The sequence below is a fragment of the Eleginops maclovinus genome, chromosome 13 (assembly GCF_036324505.1).
Source record: "Eleginops maclovinus isolate JMC-PN-2008 ecotype Puerto Natales chromosome 13, JC_Emac_rtc_rv5, whole genome shotgun sequence".
In the NCBI taxonomy this organism is placed as follows: Eukaryota; Metazoa; Chordata; class Actinopteri; order Perciformes; family Eleginopidae; genus Eleginops; species Eleginops maclovinus.
Window position 1 is genome coordinate 10,746,191 of NC_086361.1, and position 17,339 is coordinate 10,763,529.

The 17,339-nt window shown below is 37.0% G+C and overlaps 2 protein-coding genes and 1 long non-coding RNA gene across 4 annotated transcripts; 2 read left to right on the forward strand and 1 right to left on the reverse strand.

Annotated features, from left to right (window-relative positions):
* Positions 1 to 84: 84 nt before the first annotated feature.
* On the reverse strand, positions 85 to 4,596 carry LOC134875019 (uncharacterized). 2 transcript variants are annotated; one of them, XR_010167154.1, is made up of 4 exons: positions 4,265 to 4,596; positions 2,068 to 2,104; positions 1,745 to 1,903; positions 85 to 935 (listed from the first exon to the last, which is right to left on the reverse strand). It is a non-coding gene; the product is annotated as an uncharacterized LOC134875019 (long non-coding RNA). The 2 variants fall into 2 exon arrangements; XR_010167155.1 differs by having other exon boundaries at positions 86 to 935; positions 4,398 to 4,593.
* A 1,622-nt stretch (positions 4,597 to 6,218) lies between these two features.
* s100a10a (S100 calcium binding protein A10a) lies at positions 6,219 to 7,766 on the forward strand. The gene is made up of 3 exons (XM_063899406.1): positions 6,219 to 6,368; positions 7,226 to 7,387; positions 7,512 to 7,766. Exons 2-3 carry the CDS (start codon positions 7,247 to 7,249, stop codon positions 7,671 to 7,673), a joined length of 303 nt encoding a protein of 100 aa, XP_063755476.1. The 5' UTR covers positions 6,219 to 6,368; positions 7,226 to 7,246; the 3' UTR covers positions 7,674 to 7,766.
* A 4,923-nt stretch (positions 7,767 to 12,689) lies between these two features.
* On the forward strand, positions 12,690 to 15,037 carry LOC134875407 (ictacalcin-like). The gene is made up of 3 exons (XM_063899977.1): positions 12,690 to 12,836; positions 14,503 to 14,648; positions 14,771 to 15,037. Exons 2-3 carry the CDS (start codon positions 14,511 to 14,513, stop codon positions 14,909 to 14,911), a joined length of 279 nt encoding a protein of 92 aa, XP_063756047.1. The 5' UTR covers positions 12,690 to 12,836; positions 14,503 to 14,510; the 3' UTR covers positions 14,912 to 15,037.
* Positions 15,038 to 17,339: the final 2,302 nt, after the last annotated feature.

Here is a 17,339-nt window from a genome sequence, read left to right on the forward strand (position 1 = left end):
GTGTTTAACTGTTATAACAGAAAGTGTGATTACAAAAAAGGGATTGCCAGCAATGGCCTGTTTTGTCAGCCGTGAACAAAAATATTCAGTTCCTCTACTTATTTAGCATATTTATAATATTAATAGTGAGAGCACTCAATTTGTAGAATGTTTGAAATAGATATGTCATTATTCTATTATGTTATTTTGTACTATTGTTGTAATAAACAACATTTCCGAGTCACAGAAAGAATATTCAAATGAAGCAGAATTCTTTATAAAATGTAGTAAATTACTTTGCACCACTTTTGTATTGTTTAATTATGCAAAGTTAACACTAGTTATGCATCCTCATCCCCTCCCATACACTTCTTCTATGCTGGATATATATATATATATATATATATATATATTACACAATGAAACCCTAAATGATCTCCTGGAAGAATTCTGTAAAGTGTTGGGGTCTCTCGTGATAAAAAATAACAGCTTTTTTAATTGCGTGGAATTCTTCTTATATTTATCATCCCCACTATTTGCAATATCAACCTGCCTTTTAGTACAAGCTGGCATTACATCACACTCCCTAATGTTGTCGCTTCTGGCTATGGATCAGTATTGATTCAGCACAGGGACTAAACAGAGCATTTAATATATGAAAAGTGTTGTTTATATAATGGTGGGAAGTACTGGAAATTGTATCAAACCTACAACAACACTTTTACTATTGTCATGTGAAATCACATTGGTCCGAAGTACAGAAAAAGTGTTTGCCATGTTCATTACAGGTCATCAGTTTTATTTCTTCTCATGTTTATGCAGGCTTCCTCCATATCGACATTGCTGGCACAAGCACAACAGCAGACCATTTTGGCGAACTCTTCGAAGTCCACGAACCCATCGTTGTCAAGGTCCACATTGCTGAATATGTCGCAATTGTTCTGAGCTGCTGCTTTCTAAAATGAAAAGAAGGAATATATTCATAGGAAAGAATAGATGGATATGTTTAGTCAATACCTGTAGGAATTCAAGTTTCAAACAATGCTCCTTCTATATGCCAACATATTGAATTCTTTTATATTTTACTTATTGACCAAAGGCTTTCAGTGCAGGGTGCTTAGCAGAATTCTGAGACTAAATATGGAAATATCCAGTGGTGGGAAGTAGCTAAGAACATTTACACAATTACTGTACTGTAAGTTATTTTTGGCATATTTGTACTTTACTTATGTATTTTAAATATATGCTACTTTATATTTCTTCTCAACTACACGTAAGCAGCAAATATTTTACTTTTTATTAACTACACTTATTTGACAAAATGAGTTACTAGTTACTTTTGCAGGTTTATTTTATGAATACAAAAATGCAATCAACTAATACACTATGGTGTACTGTTATGGATGGAGATATCTGGCAGTATAAAACGTTATAAATTAAATTATCCTTAAACAGCTGCAAAATCAAAATGATAGACATATGAATGCATCACTGATTATAAACCGGTTGTATAATATATATTATTCTAAAAATTGCCACTTTGTATAATAAGTACTTTGAGATTCGATACTTATGTATATTTTGTTGCTAATACTTCTGTACTTTTACTCAAGTAATATTTTGAATGCATGACTTGTTCTTATAGTATCTTTACTCTGAGTTCCACCACCGGAAATATCTAATATTGTTTATATAATTATTGTACTGATAACATTTACAGAATGATGCAGTGTGAACACAACACAAATACAATGATTCCCCTCACCTCAAAGTAAGGCAGTTCTTCCTTCACCACTCTTAAAAACGTCTCCTTGTCCATTTTTCCATTTTCATTTTTGTTCGTGTTGAAGACTTCACACATGCAAACCACAGATATTTCCAATTCAGTTAGGTTTATGCACGCCATTTTCAGAGGATTGATGTTCTGAAGAGATCATAGAAAAACATCAATAAAATTGACAACCATTGTCGTAGAATTCATAAAGTAATAACAGGTAATGGGAATGGAGACTGAATTAAACACAAACCTTACTAAATAGATTTTTTTCACACATTTTTTGCATTTCTCTAAAATATTTTTTTACACACCTGTCAAAATGTGAGGCAGCCTTACTAAAGTTAGTACCTGAAATCACAAACCATACAGTTATAACATTGTTTATCAAGACTCTGCTTAACAGAAAATCCCCAACAATTCTTCACACATAGGAATTCATTTTTAGAGTCACTATACAGGCAAGCATCAAAACAGGTATAAAGTTTACAGCAAAACAACGCTGTAAATGAAAAGCAACATCTCTATGCATTGATTCAACTGTTCCTACCTGAGAGAGAAGTCAACACGGTGAAAGAGGACCTGCAGGGTTTAAATAAAGGAGCACATGGAGACACTCCCTCTCTCTGCCACACTTGGTGTTTAAGGAAACCTGTCAAGCAAGTACTAATGCTGCTAAACACTCATTTAGTGGCATTAAACTACACCAGGAATGTGAACTCTATTCATATTGCCTTAGTTAGTTAAGAATTTGTTGTTTTCCCTACATCAGAACCAGATAAAGCACAATACTGTTTTAACAAAGAAGGGATAAATCTGATTAAGCCACAGCTTCTAGGAAACATTGCATTAGTTCTGTAATAAATCATAGTCTCCTGCAATATCATAACCAGGCTGCACAGCATGTAGAAACTCATGAAAGAAAGCACTGTGAGCACTTATTGACCTTAACTTGGATTACTTTGGCCGTGACAACAGAATAATTATTTTGCAGGGAAACCCACGTTTAAGGTGTGGAGTTTGAAATGAATAGGTTAGACTTGAAACAGATACTGGGTTGTCAAGTTAACTGAGAAAACACACATAACCCCTAAAGCATGTGTTTTATACGAACATTCAAATCAAAAATATATTTTTTTCTGTTTTCAAAAAATGTGGTTCAATAAAAGGTACATTTCCCTCAGAGTAGAAGTATAGGATAACGTCCAATGACAATACTTAAATAAAGTAGGCCCACCTCCATTGAAAGGATTTGAGTTACTTTCAGTCACAGGAGATTACATAGCAGAGAAAGAACAACAACTCTAGGTATTGTTGTTTCTTTTCTGGACAGCGAAACAACAATTCTCACATAACCATATAACTTATCCATTAACCATAAAGTTTGGCTGCAGTTGAAACTAACTATTATGCAGACCCTTAGGCCAATTACCAGTTACATCTACAAGATGACGCACATACACACTATTCAAGCATATGCTCAATCAATTGCAGCAGAATGTGAACTTGTACAACATTGATCTTACAGTTTATTTTTAAGATAAAGATTGTATTTAAATGCTGATTTTTAGCTTGCAAAAAGTCAATTATAGTACAATAAAGATATTAAATAGTGTAAATCACATATGTTTTGAACAGCAACACCATTGATGCATGTACAACAAATCCCTGATAATCCAATATTATGATATCTAAAAGATAACACTGCCCATTCTTAGGATGTTTCAAGTAAACCTACTGATAAATAATTGCTTATGTACTTTCTTTTTGAATGCAGAACTGTTATTTGTAATGGAGGATTTTTATGTTTCCGTATTTTTTTTTATATTTAACTTGTATCTGGATACTTGTACCACTTTTATGTCCATATTTTACAGTTTTTTAAATTATTATAATAATCCACTAGTTCCTGAGTATGAAAGGAGAATAAGACTCTCGGTGAATGGCAAATTAGTCCAAAATGTAAAACAGTACATATTACTTATTACTGTCTTTTTAAAGTAATAAGTTACTGTCTCTGAAATGTAATGTATTCTGTCCTGGCTGACAGATGCGTTACACTACGTTTGCGTTACTTTGAATTACTTTCACCAAAATATAGCTTTAAATGCTAAAATGTAGTTTATTGCAGCTCATTAATTAAATCTATCTATCTATCTATCTATCTATCTATCTATCTATCTATCTATCTATCTATCTATCTATCTATCTATCTATCTATCTATCTATCTATCTATCTATCTATCTATCTATCTATCTATCTATCTATCTATCTATCTATCTATCTATCTATCTATCTATCTATCTATCTATCTATCTATCTGGCAGTACATGCTGTACATTAGGAAAGTAGCTAGAAATTAAACTCATGCTCCGTTTAAGTGGGCTGAATAGTAGTTGATACCAATAACATTACGTCGCTGTGTGTTATTAATAACATGTTAGTGGAGCCTCTGCTGGGACCTGTAACCTGCTGTATATGAACGAGTCTCCATGGCAGCGTTAGCTCACCTTGTCATTGGTGTGTTAACGGGGATTTGGCTTTCTAAAAGCCAGCGATTCCACAGAGGCTGCATATCTTCAGCACTCTGCCACGAATCTCTCAACTTCTCGGGGTTCAAGCAGCAGACCGAGAGAAAGTTACCTTCTGTTGCTTTGGCCTGCGCGCACTCCTGTCTTTTTCTTTTCTCCGAGCAAGCAGCTCTCCATTATGAGCCTGCGACTCTCCATTATGAGCCTGCAGCTCTGCATTGTGAGCCTTCAGCTCTCCATTGCGAATCTGTTTCTGCAGCCCGCTTAACCAATAGTAAACAGACTCACTGAGTTACTATTCTACCCGCACAATTACTTCTCTGGTGTCGGAATGTCTCGCGATGTTTGTGAATTCTTAGAAACAAAACACCACATCATTTCGGGTTAAAATGTGTTGTAACTGCGTTACTGAGATTTGTAGCGGGTATTATATTACCCAAATTTCAGAAGTAATGCGTTATATTACTGCGTTACTGCAAAAAGTAATACATTACTATAACTCCGATACTTTTCTAACTCGTTACACCCAACACTGGACTCTCTTAACCAAAGCAAAGCAGCACACGTTGATGAAGAACACAGCTTTAATGTGTGTGTAATTCCGTGTTTCAACCACAAGAGGGGCTGCAATTCATTTAATAAAACAGTCAAGCTTTATTCAGCTTGGTCAAAGAAGTGCACGGAATTACACTGTTAGAAGTAAAAGGCCTGCATTTAAGTTGAATCAAGTAAAAATAACTAATTGGCTTAAAAATGTACTTAAATAACCAAAAGTAAAAGTACTCATTTTGGAGAATAGTTCCATGCATGTAAATGTTTATTATGTTATTGGATTAAGGTGTGTGTGATTAAGATAAAGCTTTCAAGCAGTTCAAAAGATAAACACGAAAAAACGAAACACTGTAAAGTCACAAGATCTTTTGACTTCAGCACATATAGCCTATGTTTCTCCTAGAGAACAAAAGTAACATTACTTTATGATTTGTATTGATTGCTGTGAGACACTCAGAGACAGTAGTTGTTGTGTGATTGGGGTATCTGCTGATTACATTACTCCCCATTTATCTTTTTTTGTTGTTGACATCAGCCCAACAGGCTTATCTGCCTGTAAGAAACCCTCTACTTAGTAGCTCATTAACCTATTTATTTTTGCAATGATGTAATTCAGCATTAGTCTAACAAATATGCATAGTATGCTACCAGTGGTGAAAAATAACTAAGTACACCTTTGATGTACTTGTACAGCTCAACTGAATTTGTAGATCAATTTTTTTCCTTTTTACTGCACTACATGTATTTTTTCAGATGTATTTACTGGATGCTTTTTGAATTCAGATTTTGACTTTAAAAAACGTTTAAAATGTGATTATTTCGTATAGATTAAACCATCCAACATTGCAGTTAAGTAACAAAACCTTAGAAAATGAATTAGCAGCAATTCTGAAGTTTTTTGTTCAAACATGTTTCACAGTTCCAGCTTCTTAGATGTACTGCTTAACTTTAGAATATTTTCAAAAATACTCCAAAAGTTCGTTTTCCTAATCGTAATTAAATACTTCTACCTAAGTATCATTCTTGAGGCAGTACTTTTACTTAACATTTTACAGTGTGGTATTAGAACTTTTACTCAAATACAGAATCTGAACTCTTTTTCCACCACTGTATGATAGCAGTAGTTTGAAGAGTGGCTGGAACGGACTTTTTATAATAGCTTTTATCATCTTACAACGTTTCATTTGTAAGATGACTTATCGATTATTGATCGCATAGTCGCATTTTCTCTTCTACAGTCTATAGGTCTCTCTCTGTATATACATTATACAGCATTTATATTTAAACACTTTTTCATAGCTTAATTGTATTTGCATAAGCAACTCCCAAAGCATAATAAAGTGTATTTCTCTCGCGTTACCGCCCACCACCGTGTGCACATTCTCACTTCTTCTTACAGGGTCCAGTATCCACCCCAGGTTGACTCACAGCAGCAGGGCGTCGCCTGACTATAAAATCTCTGCTGCACTTTTTCGCGACCTCTGAACATTCCCCAACACTCCTCCGCCGATCCACGTCTCAGCTCTGCACGGTAAGAACTAACGGAATTCAACGGACTTGTCTCACTAGCTTTGTAAGGATTTTCATTGAAGGAAATGTTTAGGTCATTTAGGCCTAACCTGTAAAAGTTTTAGTTTTTTTTCTGTAGGGAAACATCCTCTTTATAAAGAAGTTTTAATTAATTTAAAGTTATGCACTTACTTACTCTGTATAATAATTATAGAATATTGATTATTACAGTAATCACACAATACAACACTTTCCCCCCCAAAAAAGGGTGTGGTTGGACTGTGTGGGCTTTTACACACATGTACTATTTTTTCCCCCTCATTCAGACTTTTCCATTCCCTCTAACACAAATAACATCCAACCCCCGTTTGCCCTCCCACTTCTGCTTTTTAACTGTTTAAATTCCACAGTGCACAGAATGGATTTAGATTTTTTGTTGTTGTAATTTTTCATGCAAGTGGCCATTTAAGCTCTAATAACAGACCTCTCACTTCCCATAAGTAGTACCCATCTGTGGGAAGGGCGTTGGGAAAAAAAGAGTGTGTGTTACTTTCTCAGCAGGATCACCTAATGAAGCTCAGGCTTACCGGAGGGGGGAGATTGTTGTTGACATGTCAATCTAGCATGTTGTTCATGTAAAGAAAGGCTACTGTTTACATTGAGATGATCTGCTCGCCCATGACCGTTAAAATCCTCAAATGAGCTCATCAGTAAACCATGTTCATGTAAAAGCCTTTTGATTAGTTTTTCATCAAGTATCACTTCCTTGCCATTTTTCATGAAGTTCTTTTAGGTCTTGCTTAAAGTTTCCCTAAGAAGATCAACTCGAATTGTTGATCATATCAACTATTTATTGTCTATTTGAACTCTGTTTTCTAGTCAAAACGAACCAAAGCAACCATGCCTTCTGAACTGGAGACAGCCATGGAGTCCCTCATCAAGGTGTTTCACCGATACGCCTCTAAGGATGGTAGATCCGGCACACTGAGCCGGCGAGAGCTCAGAGAGTTGATGGAGAACGAGCTGTCCAACTTCCTCACGGTGAGAGGAGACTGACATACAGAGTCCACAATGTCCAAACTGTTCATTTTTTAATATAATTTATCACATGACATGGAATAGCTTTCTTGTTGATGCCCAACTCACACATTTTTCTTTAATCCAGTCCCAGAAGGACCCTGCTGCTGTAGACAAAATCATGAAGGACCTGGACACCAACGGTGATGGCCAGGTTGATTTTGAGGAGTTTGTTTCTCTGGTTGTTGGACTCTCCATTGCCTGTGAGCAATGCTATCAGATGCACATGAAGAAGATTGGAAAGAAGTAAACAACAACAACAGAAGAAAGGAAAAGAAACCAAAAAGCATTTCAAGTTTTGTAAAGATAGTTTTGTTCATTAAATACACTGAATCATTTCAAACCTGTCTAGTCTGATGGTTATTTAATGTGTACGTTTCTGTTTATTTGACACATGTGTTTGCCTGCAAGTTATCATAAATCTATTTTATTTAATCATAAAAGCACTCTATTGTATGAATTTACAATATTGTATGAATGTCTACAAACCCTTGGGACCCGTGCCACTGACAATAGGTGTTATAGTGTCATTCCCACCTATAATTTATGGCTTCCTGTGTAAGGTGCAGACGAACCTCTCCCCCTCTGTTTGATGAAGTCGTGCTTATTGCTCTGAGGAATCTGCAGAATGTTCCAGTAAAGAACACACCTCTCCGTAAAGCTGATGTTGCAACTCTGTAAACCATGACGCATGCATGAACAGATAAACCCGCAGACACTGATAAGAAATATTTATATAATGCTGGATCTATTTATTTAGCCAAACTTCTTTTACATGTTTTGTTTTAGTGAAGAAAAAAGTATTGAATCATGTAGATCAAGCAAGGTTATCATTTTTGCAATGATTGTTTTTTATGATAGTGTATTGATAAGATAATTCCACATAGTTGACAGTTACTACCTCCAGCTTCTAATAAGAGTGTGTTAGAATATAGACACAGTACTGTTAAAACATTTATCATGTCAGTTTCTTGATCCTTGTGGGGGATGAGAGATCTTTCTCCACTCAAACCCTCAGATATTTAACCACCAGCCTTGGTTTTTTTAAAAGCCGCTAAGTGGTTTGGTAAACCCAAACACTCATTGTTCCTGAATCCCACAGCTTCTCCCACGTTACAATTATATAAAAGAGTAAATAAAACAAGACAGTGTGGCTGTTGTGTCTCCAAGGAGATTAGTGGGGATTACGCAAATGCATCCTGTAATGGAAATAATGCACAATGTCTGTGCAGATTAATTTAAAACTAGATTTTTTGGCTTCATACAAACATGTTTATGTCAATATCACACATTTAACCATGATACATATAAATCTTATAGATTTATTCTATTTTAGTGAAAGATACTTTGTAATTGAACAAAGTTTTTTGCATTCTCGTCAAGTCTGAGCCCTGTGAAGAAATGTTCAGGGCTGAATTACATGGCACAGTGGGTCAGTACTCCAAATTCTTTTCATTGTGTTTCGAGTCTGGTGAAACCTGGATAACACCAGAGAGATGATCAGAATAACACTCACCTTCTGACTCAACTCCTGAATTGAAAAGAGGCGTTCTTTGCCTAAAATAGTCTCTCAGGCATAATTTCTGCTCAGGCTAACCCGCCGGTACTGAAAAGCTCTTTCTAACACATGTTAGTCATAAACGATAGAAAGATATGTCTACTGTAAATTAGGGTTTGGCCCACGGTTGAGGTCAGGGTTTGACAATCGCAGTTAACTGGGCAGATCTTAAATAGCCTGAGGAAGCAGAAATAGTAGATTATAGAGAAAGGACAAGAAAAGCAGGAGAAGATAACATGTGAATACAAAGATAACAGATACAAAGACATACAACATGTGAGAAAAGATAAAACAGTACAATAATAAAAACCTTCTAAAAAGCAAGGAAGCAATATAGGATAGACCTGCCTGGGAGTAAAAAATCATGACTAAAAAGCCCTAACCACACCTCCTTTGGCAGAGCTCTGTGTGCGGCCTACCAGTGTTCATGGTAACAGAACAAACACCAATGTTGCTAGGCTACCATGCTGTGTGTGTGTGTGTGTGTGTGTGTGTGTGTGTGTGTGTGTGTGTGTGTGTGTGTGTGTGTGTGTGTGTGTGTGTGTGTGTGTGTGTGTGTGTGTGTGTGTATGTGTGTATGTGTGTATGTGTGTGTGTGTGTGTGTGTGTGTGTGTGTGTGTGTGTGTGTGTGTGTGTGTGTGTGTGTGTGTGTGTGTGTGTGTGTGTGTGTGTGTGCATGTGTGAGTCTTTACCCCTCAGTCTACAAAAGCATCACGCCCATGTGACCCACAGCTGAGTTTACAGCTGGGACTTCCCACTCTACTGTCTGTTTTTCTCAATCTCCCCTTTGTTTAGTTGAGTTTCAGGTTCACTGAATTCAATGATAGATAAACATACACACCATACGTTCATCAAATGACCTTAAACAATATAATCATTTGTGAAGATGAGAAACACTGGATCTGTGACGTCAATGAATGTACAGCCCCAAGCTTGTTCCCTTAGTCATGAGAAATACCTTTGATAACTTCATCAGTTTGGAATAACTCTCATCTAGCTTTACTTTTTCCAAACTGGTACACATTGAAGGTGTGTATTGGTGTCACTTTAGCAAACATTCAGCAATGCATACTTCACCTTCCTTGGACACACACAGAGGCAGAACAGCCCCTCTCTGTGGACATTTCAATCTGTTAAACAATAATAGCAGTGTTGTTCTGAACCAACCAAGCCTTTCCAACATCCGGGTTGAAGCTGCTGCAGAGGGAAATTACATCAGACTATTGTTATCATGCTCACGCTGATTATATATAAAAGTTGATCTACTGTACTCTGTGTCTGTGTTTGTTTCCTGTCAGTTAAATGTGAGCCGATACTATAGAAACTTTTTTTCCTTGTCATTTCCCCTTCTTTTTCTTGCATTAATTCCTGTCATTCTTTTACTGTTTCTATGAAAAAAATATCAATGCCCCAAAACCCAAATTCTCCCTCCTTTGCAATGTCATTTTCTGTTTACTATTACTATAACTATTTCAGAGGGTGTGTGGGGTTTATTGTGGAGCCTTGTGACTGCAGTATTTCTACAAATCTCTGATGGATGTTACATTGGATGTTAGTTTAGGGTACTGCTCTTAAGGGGGTTTTCAGTCCGGTTGGGACATCCTTTTTTTGTTTAAGTAACATGGCTGCAAGTAATCACTCAAGGAAAATAAACTTCTCCTCAGTGTTCATTTGCTTGACCACTAGATGGCACAAGAGTGTAATCATGATGTTGGCCACAAGTATTTGATAAACTGTACTGCAAATAGTTTCATTTGACTCGACGCTGGATATTAAACACGATGTGGTTTCCATGGATACTCCCTCACTGTTTGGTAGACTTGAGATTTATGAGTAAGACGGGTTTGGAAAAAAACTCTTTTGAGTAAATTTTGAGTAAAGTTTGCTGCAAGATAAAAAGGACAATGCAATGTAAGAATCTTAGATTTTGGTACATGAGAGTTGGCGAAAGTGACTTGACTTCTATTCTGTGATCTGTAGGCCTTTGATTGAAGTTGTTAGTTAGAGACCAAAACAATGACACTCTTACCAAAGAGGACAGACAGCAGGAAAAAGCTTTGATATCTGTAACTCATGCATGAGACCACACACAGGCATTGAAAAACACAAGCGCAGAGAGTTGCCACAGTGCAGATTTGTGTGTCTCTATTTTTTGGTCTCTGCAACGTGACTCATGATCTTCAGGGACATGGCTGTGAGTCACAGCCTCCATTACAAAATTGCAAGGAAGGGAGGACCAAATCAGGACCATAACCATCGACCCTCAGTGAGTCACTGTGCCCAAATGTTTTCATTTCTGAATCATGCACATCCCAAACAATGGAATAAAAATTGAGAAGTCATTATAAATAGAGAATAGTAGTTGAAACAGCCCCAGTATCAGCCTTGTCAAGTCTTAAGAAAGTTGTTTTTGCAGGGTATGAAGCTAAAGTGCACAAATTGGGGAATTTCTTTTAAAGGATTAACACAAGTGAAATCTAAATGGAGCAGCTGTGTGACTGCATCATTACAAAAAGTGATTCAGTTTACATAGTAATTGCTGTGTTCATCATGCAAAATGTCATCAATGAACAAGTGAAATGCAAAAGAAAATCAGTCTTAGATGCCTCCCGAGTGAATTTCTAAAAACTGTTTCCTTTATTAGTCCATGCACTCCAGCAGCAGTATTTTCATCTGGATTAAAAAAGTGAACTAACACTTAACATGAAAACCCAAACTACTATTTTACATTGCATCAAAGAGCAAGTGGATACTTTTTATAGAAATGTGGCCTATTGAAGTCTCAAAATATACTGTAGCAGTATCAAGTATGATCTGTAAAACTCATAAAGAGCACACCTGCTATACTTCTACATGTCTTTAACAGGCTTAATATCACTAACTGAAGGTTGAAATTCAGCCTTCAGAACAGTAACATTCAACTGCTAAACATTGTTTGCATGTGGTGTAAAATTGCTTTTGGCATACTGTAGCATCAACAACTAGCATAAATAACAATCAGGTACCTTTTTAGAAACAATAAAGAATCCAGTTTTCTTTTAAATAATACTAAGGAAATGTAATCAGAGCAGTGCTTAGCCGTCACCATCGCAGACCGGGCAAATGAGTGAACATTACTTGTGTGATATGACATATTGTTAATCTTGTACAACCTCCTTTGCCCACTTTCAGGTCAACAACACACTTTGGGTGTACACCACACTAGGGATCTTTGTGTCATTTGGATGATGTTTGTCACATAAAACTGATTTCCTGTTGGCGCTATGACTTCAAGTCAATATTTACTTGTAACATTCCTCAAACCTGAACCCTTATCATGCAAGGGAGGGTTGGTGCTGATTGGACTGTTTACATTGGGAGTACATGAACGTCCTGATTCTTTTCAAATTGTGCATTGCCGAAAGTGCATGGAATGAAAACAAAATATTTTAATGACTTTGCATCCTCAAGGTTTTCAGATGCTACTGAGTGAATCATAAGACTTTTCTGTTTAATAATGAAAGTCATACCTCACCCCCCTAAAATGTTGCAAGACTTCTATGTGCATGCTGCACTAGTATCCGATACTTACATAGAAAGAAAATTGTATTTATTTATTTTTTATAAAAGTAAATTAATATACCTATGAATCAAAATCAGTGAATAGGGTCCTCCCAAAGTTGTCATGCTTGGACCCTAATAAGCCATGAAGGGAGAAGAAGGAGTGCCTGGAGATGAAAGGACCATTATGGAGGGAGGGTTAAAGGGTGTGGTGGTGTATAAAAGATCCTTTGCATGCATTTCAACATCACTACGGATCCTCCAAGACTGACTCTCACTCTCCGCTCTTCTTAAATCTCTGCAAATCCACTCTGGTGAGTAAAACATCTAAACAATGTTGGTTTGTTTGATGTTTGATTTCATTCACTTGTATAAAAAGGAATGCACAACAGTTTTTTTCCATTAAGAAATTATTTTGAATGTAAAAACTTGTATTTTATTTCAGTGTTTTTCATTTCTATCTTCAAAGTTACTGGGTTTCCAGAGTGTTTTTTGTATGTGTTTTAGCGAAAACCATTACTTCTTAGTTAGTTGTGAAACAAACGTTGCAACAGACATTCTCTCATGTTGCTCCGATGCCAGTTGTCTGATTAACTTTAGTCTGGAATGTGCTTTTTATGGATGCATTGTAAATTCTGAATTTAGCATCTACATTCAGTCCTGCTTCCAATCCAAACTAAATCAAAGACTGGAAGTAAAAGTATATTCGCTTTGTGCTCTACTTCTCCCAAATCCCCATCTGTTTACAAACCCTCTGCTGCCACAGTTTCCTCAGCTTACCACACCCTAGAGAGGAAGTAGCATCACGCGAGTCACAATGCAACCAACACTGACTCCCTTGGGTTCATGGAGTCTTTGTAAAAAAACACTTTTTAGACATACAGATTTGAGAGGACAGGCATCACACATCACAACATGGACTTTGATCAAGTCTGGACCTGTTTCCTAGTTCAGTTGAGTTACCTATAGAGATTAAGCTGTTGCCATAACAATGTGTCACACGGCAGAGACCGTGCTTTGGAGTCCTGTGAGGGGGAAATAAAAGTGGCTAGGGTATATTTTTACCCAGCTCAATGGAAAACCCAGAGAAAAACACTGGCCGAAACAGAAACACTGAGCCACTGCCTGCTGCTCCAGAACTCCGAATCAATATAACGCGTTCCTTTGCGTAGACTAGTCTCTATAATTACAGTAAATAGAAAAATAAAGCCATAAACAGTTGCAGGGGGAGAAAAAAAGGGCTATTACAGGCAAAATAATTATAATAATTAAAAAGTACAGTACAGCCAGTGCACAATTTACTTGTAATTTGTTAACTATTTTGAAACTTGTTCATGTCGACAGCGAATGTTTTAATTTGTATTATTCTGTGATTCTTACCTGCACTTAGCTTGAGTGACACTTTCTAATTTTGTGTATTATGTACAATGATCATAAAAGTGTTCCTTTTCTATTTCTATGAAATCAGTGTCTCTATACCTGTCTCTCCCCTCATACTCAGAATGGTTTCTGAGGTCTATTTTTGTGTATTTTGTAAATTGTGTGCTTCTTGTATATATATTTTGTATCTTGGATATAATAATAAGCTGTCTTTGGCTCTTTCTGCTGTACAAATGAAAATGTCCCCTCTGTGGGACGAATAAAGGTATTCTGATTCTGAGTATGATTCCCCTGGAACCAGCCCCTCTAGTTTTGGATGTAAATGTTGTCCTACGCTCACGTTCCAAAATTTGACCACAATGCCACATGATCCGTTATAGTGTGCGTCAGTAAATGTTAACAGACTCAGACTTCCCCTCTAGATGGAGACACAGCAGCACTAAATGAGGGCATAAGAAGACTTCAATTTGCTGTGTGAAGCTTTATAAGCTAAACACTAAACCAATCTGTCCTGAACCCATGATATCTTACCATGCAACCAACACAGGGTTACATAATATGGTTCTTTAACTCGTTATTCTGTGTGTCCTTTTAAACCAGCTATCATCATGTCTGACGTCCAGAGAGCTATGACCCTACTCATTGCCGCCTTCAGTAAGTATGCTGGCAAGGAAGGGGACAAACACACCCTGAGTAAGGCCGAGCTGAAGGAGCTGCTTCAGAAAGAACTTGGAGATCTGCTGGGGGTAAGTGACCTCTGACCTCTCTGTAACTCACTCCGGCACAACCACCACGGTGCATGCATTTGTGCATCATAACAGACTGTAGGACTTCTAATGCCCAGATACAACACTTTTATCACCTGCAGAAAGCCGATGACAAGGGAGCTGTGGACCGCCTCTTCAAAGGCCTGGACACAAACCAGGATAACAGTGTGGACTTCAAGGAGTTTACCAACATGGTCAGCTGCCTCACTGTGATGTGCCATGAATACTTCACACAGAAATAAGGATCCAAGCGCCAGCATTCAGACGTACCTTCCTGTGATAGAGATGACAATATGCTAAAATGCCATGAAGTCAAAAAACATTATATTGTAACGCACAATGAAATAAAGGTTTTTCGTTGAAACTCATGAATTGTTCTCTTTGTGTTTTACTGCATGTGCAGGGGGAATTATAATAGGTACCTTAATGTATTATTGTGGAGACAAGTCAGTGTAGAGTGAGTAAGCTCATGGTACTAGTGATACTTGCCAAAACACTTGAAGTGGTTTGGTTTTGTTGACACTAAGCTTTACTGCCTTAACATCTTAGCGCTGGATTGACTTCAGGAAAGGAACTAAATAATGGCAGGTTATGACAGGAAGGATGTCACTGATGTTGCTAATATCACATATACAGGAAGAGCACATTTACCAAGGCACTGTATTCAAAGCAAGACTTCCTATTCAAATAAAAAATAACACAATCCCCAGTGACAATAGATAAGTAGATTGTTTTTTTAATTATTGTTCCAAAATACTTTAGATAAAAGGGCCTTAATACATACATAGATAGATATTCACTGCATTTGTGAATGCATTTGTGTCCTTATAAATAAAGTAGTCCAGAACCCCAAGCCACAAAGGGAGAAGTCAGTGGTTGGAGATATGCTTTTCTTTTCAGCTCCTGCAAGACTCTCCAATCTACTTAAATTGCCTCAAAACCACTTTGGTGAGAAAACATCTGAACAATGTTGTTGTGATTGTTTTGATTAACTGGTCTGGTCATATGCTTTCCAATGGTAAATCATTTTGAATACAACAACTTAAATGGAATGTTTGTGGGGTTTTTTATAAGAAATACAACTTCACAATCCCTATTTGACCCGTATTTCTTTGCCGCAAACTCTGACGTTTCTTTATTAAACAAACAGTGAATAAATGTTTGTTCGCTGAAGTTGTTTATTTTATTTGTAATTTTCTTCCTTATTTTCTTGTTTGTCTTTCAATTGGACCAGGAGTAGCACTATGCGTGTTGTATTTGACACAATGACAATAAAACCTTTCTATTTCTATAGACTCAGATGCTCTGACCCTTCCAATCTTATAGACATTGATTTCACTTTCTTTGTTTCTCACGGTGTAATGTGTTTCTTTGTGTGCTCAGCTTGGACCATTCCCTTATAATAAATAAGTAAGTGTGTTTTTTCCTCTGGGCTGTAACAACAAGTGTGTTAAGATAAGGCCTCTGCTCTAAATTCTGTATGCTCTATGTCCGAAGCAAAGTCTTAAAAAAAAACCTTTCTTAGAGTACCTACAGTAGCTCCTCGAGCCAGCCACCTTTGTAAAGGAAACAACTTGTTATGACTTGATGAAAAATGTTGCTTGCCCTATTTGGATGTGTTAAGTAGTATATTTGGATATAGAAAATACATCTCTGTGTCCTTGCTATTGTCATTTCTGAATTTTCCAGCCAAAAATGTTTAATAAGCCTTCAACGTAGGACATCATTCCAGTTTCTGCCTCCATGTTTTTTCCACTTAATGCTCAGAAAATAATTTACACTTCCAACCTCCAACCATCCCCGACTTGTGAATAGAAATGTGGTCTTAGCTTACATCCCAATATATGACCACAATGCCAAACTATGTTGTAGTGTGCATAATAGAAAGTTGACCCATCGTTTGCCTCTAGATGGAGCCATAGCAGCAATTAAGAAACTTTAGTTGGTCATCTGAAGACATATAGGGAAACTATTAGTCCAACCTGACCTGAACCATGCCATTATACCATGCAACCAACACTAGATAATGAGGACAAATTATATATGCCGCTTTTTAACTCCATATTCTTCATGTCCTTTTAAATCAGCTTGCATATCCGATGTCCAGAAGGGTATGTGACTCCTACATGGCTCTTTCAGTAAGTACGCTAGCAAGAAGGGGGACAATCACACCCTGAAAAAGGCTCAGCTGAAGGAGCTGCTTCAGAATGAACTTGAAAATCTGCTGGAAGCAAGTGACTGGAACTGGCACTGGACACAAACCAGGATAACAGTGTGGACTTCAGCGAGTTTACCAACATGGTCAGCTGCCTCACTGGGATGTGCCATGAATACTTCAACAATAATTAGGGATTCATACACCACTTCGGGGCCAGCATAAAGAGCTGCCTTCCTGTTAAAGAGACAGTTGTTCTGAAGAAAAAATTAAATATTAGTAATATACACAAAAAATGGTATTGCAACGCAAAGGGCTGTAAAGGTCTTACGTTTTTTTTCTTTCATAAGATTTTGTGTGTTACTGCATGGTCCAGAAAATGTTTATTTCTGACTATCTTGGATAATGTAAGCTTAGTCCAAGTAAGCGTATGATACTGGCAATACTTGTCAAAAACATTGGTTAGGTTTAAGTAAGGGTTTCATATGTGGTATATTAAATTTGTTTTGTCATAG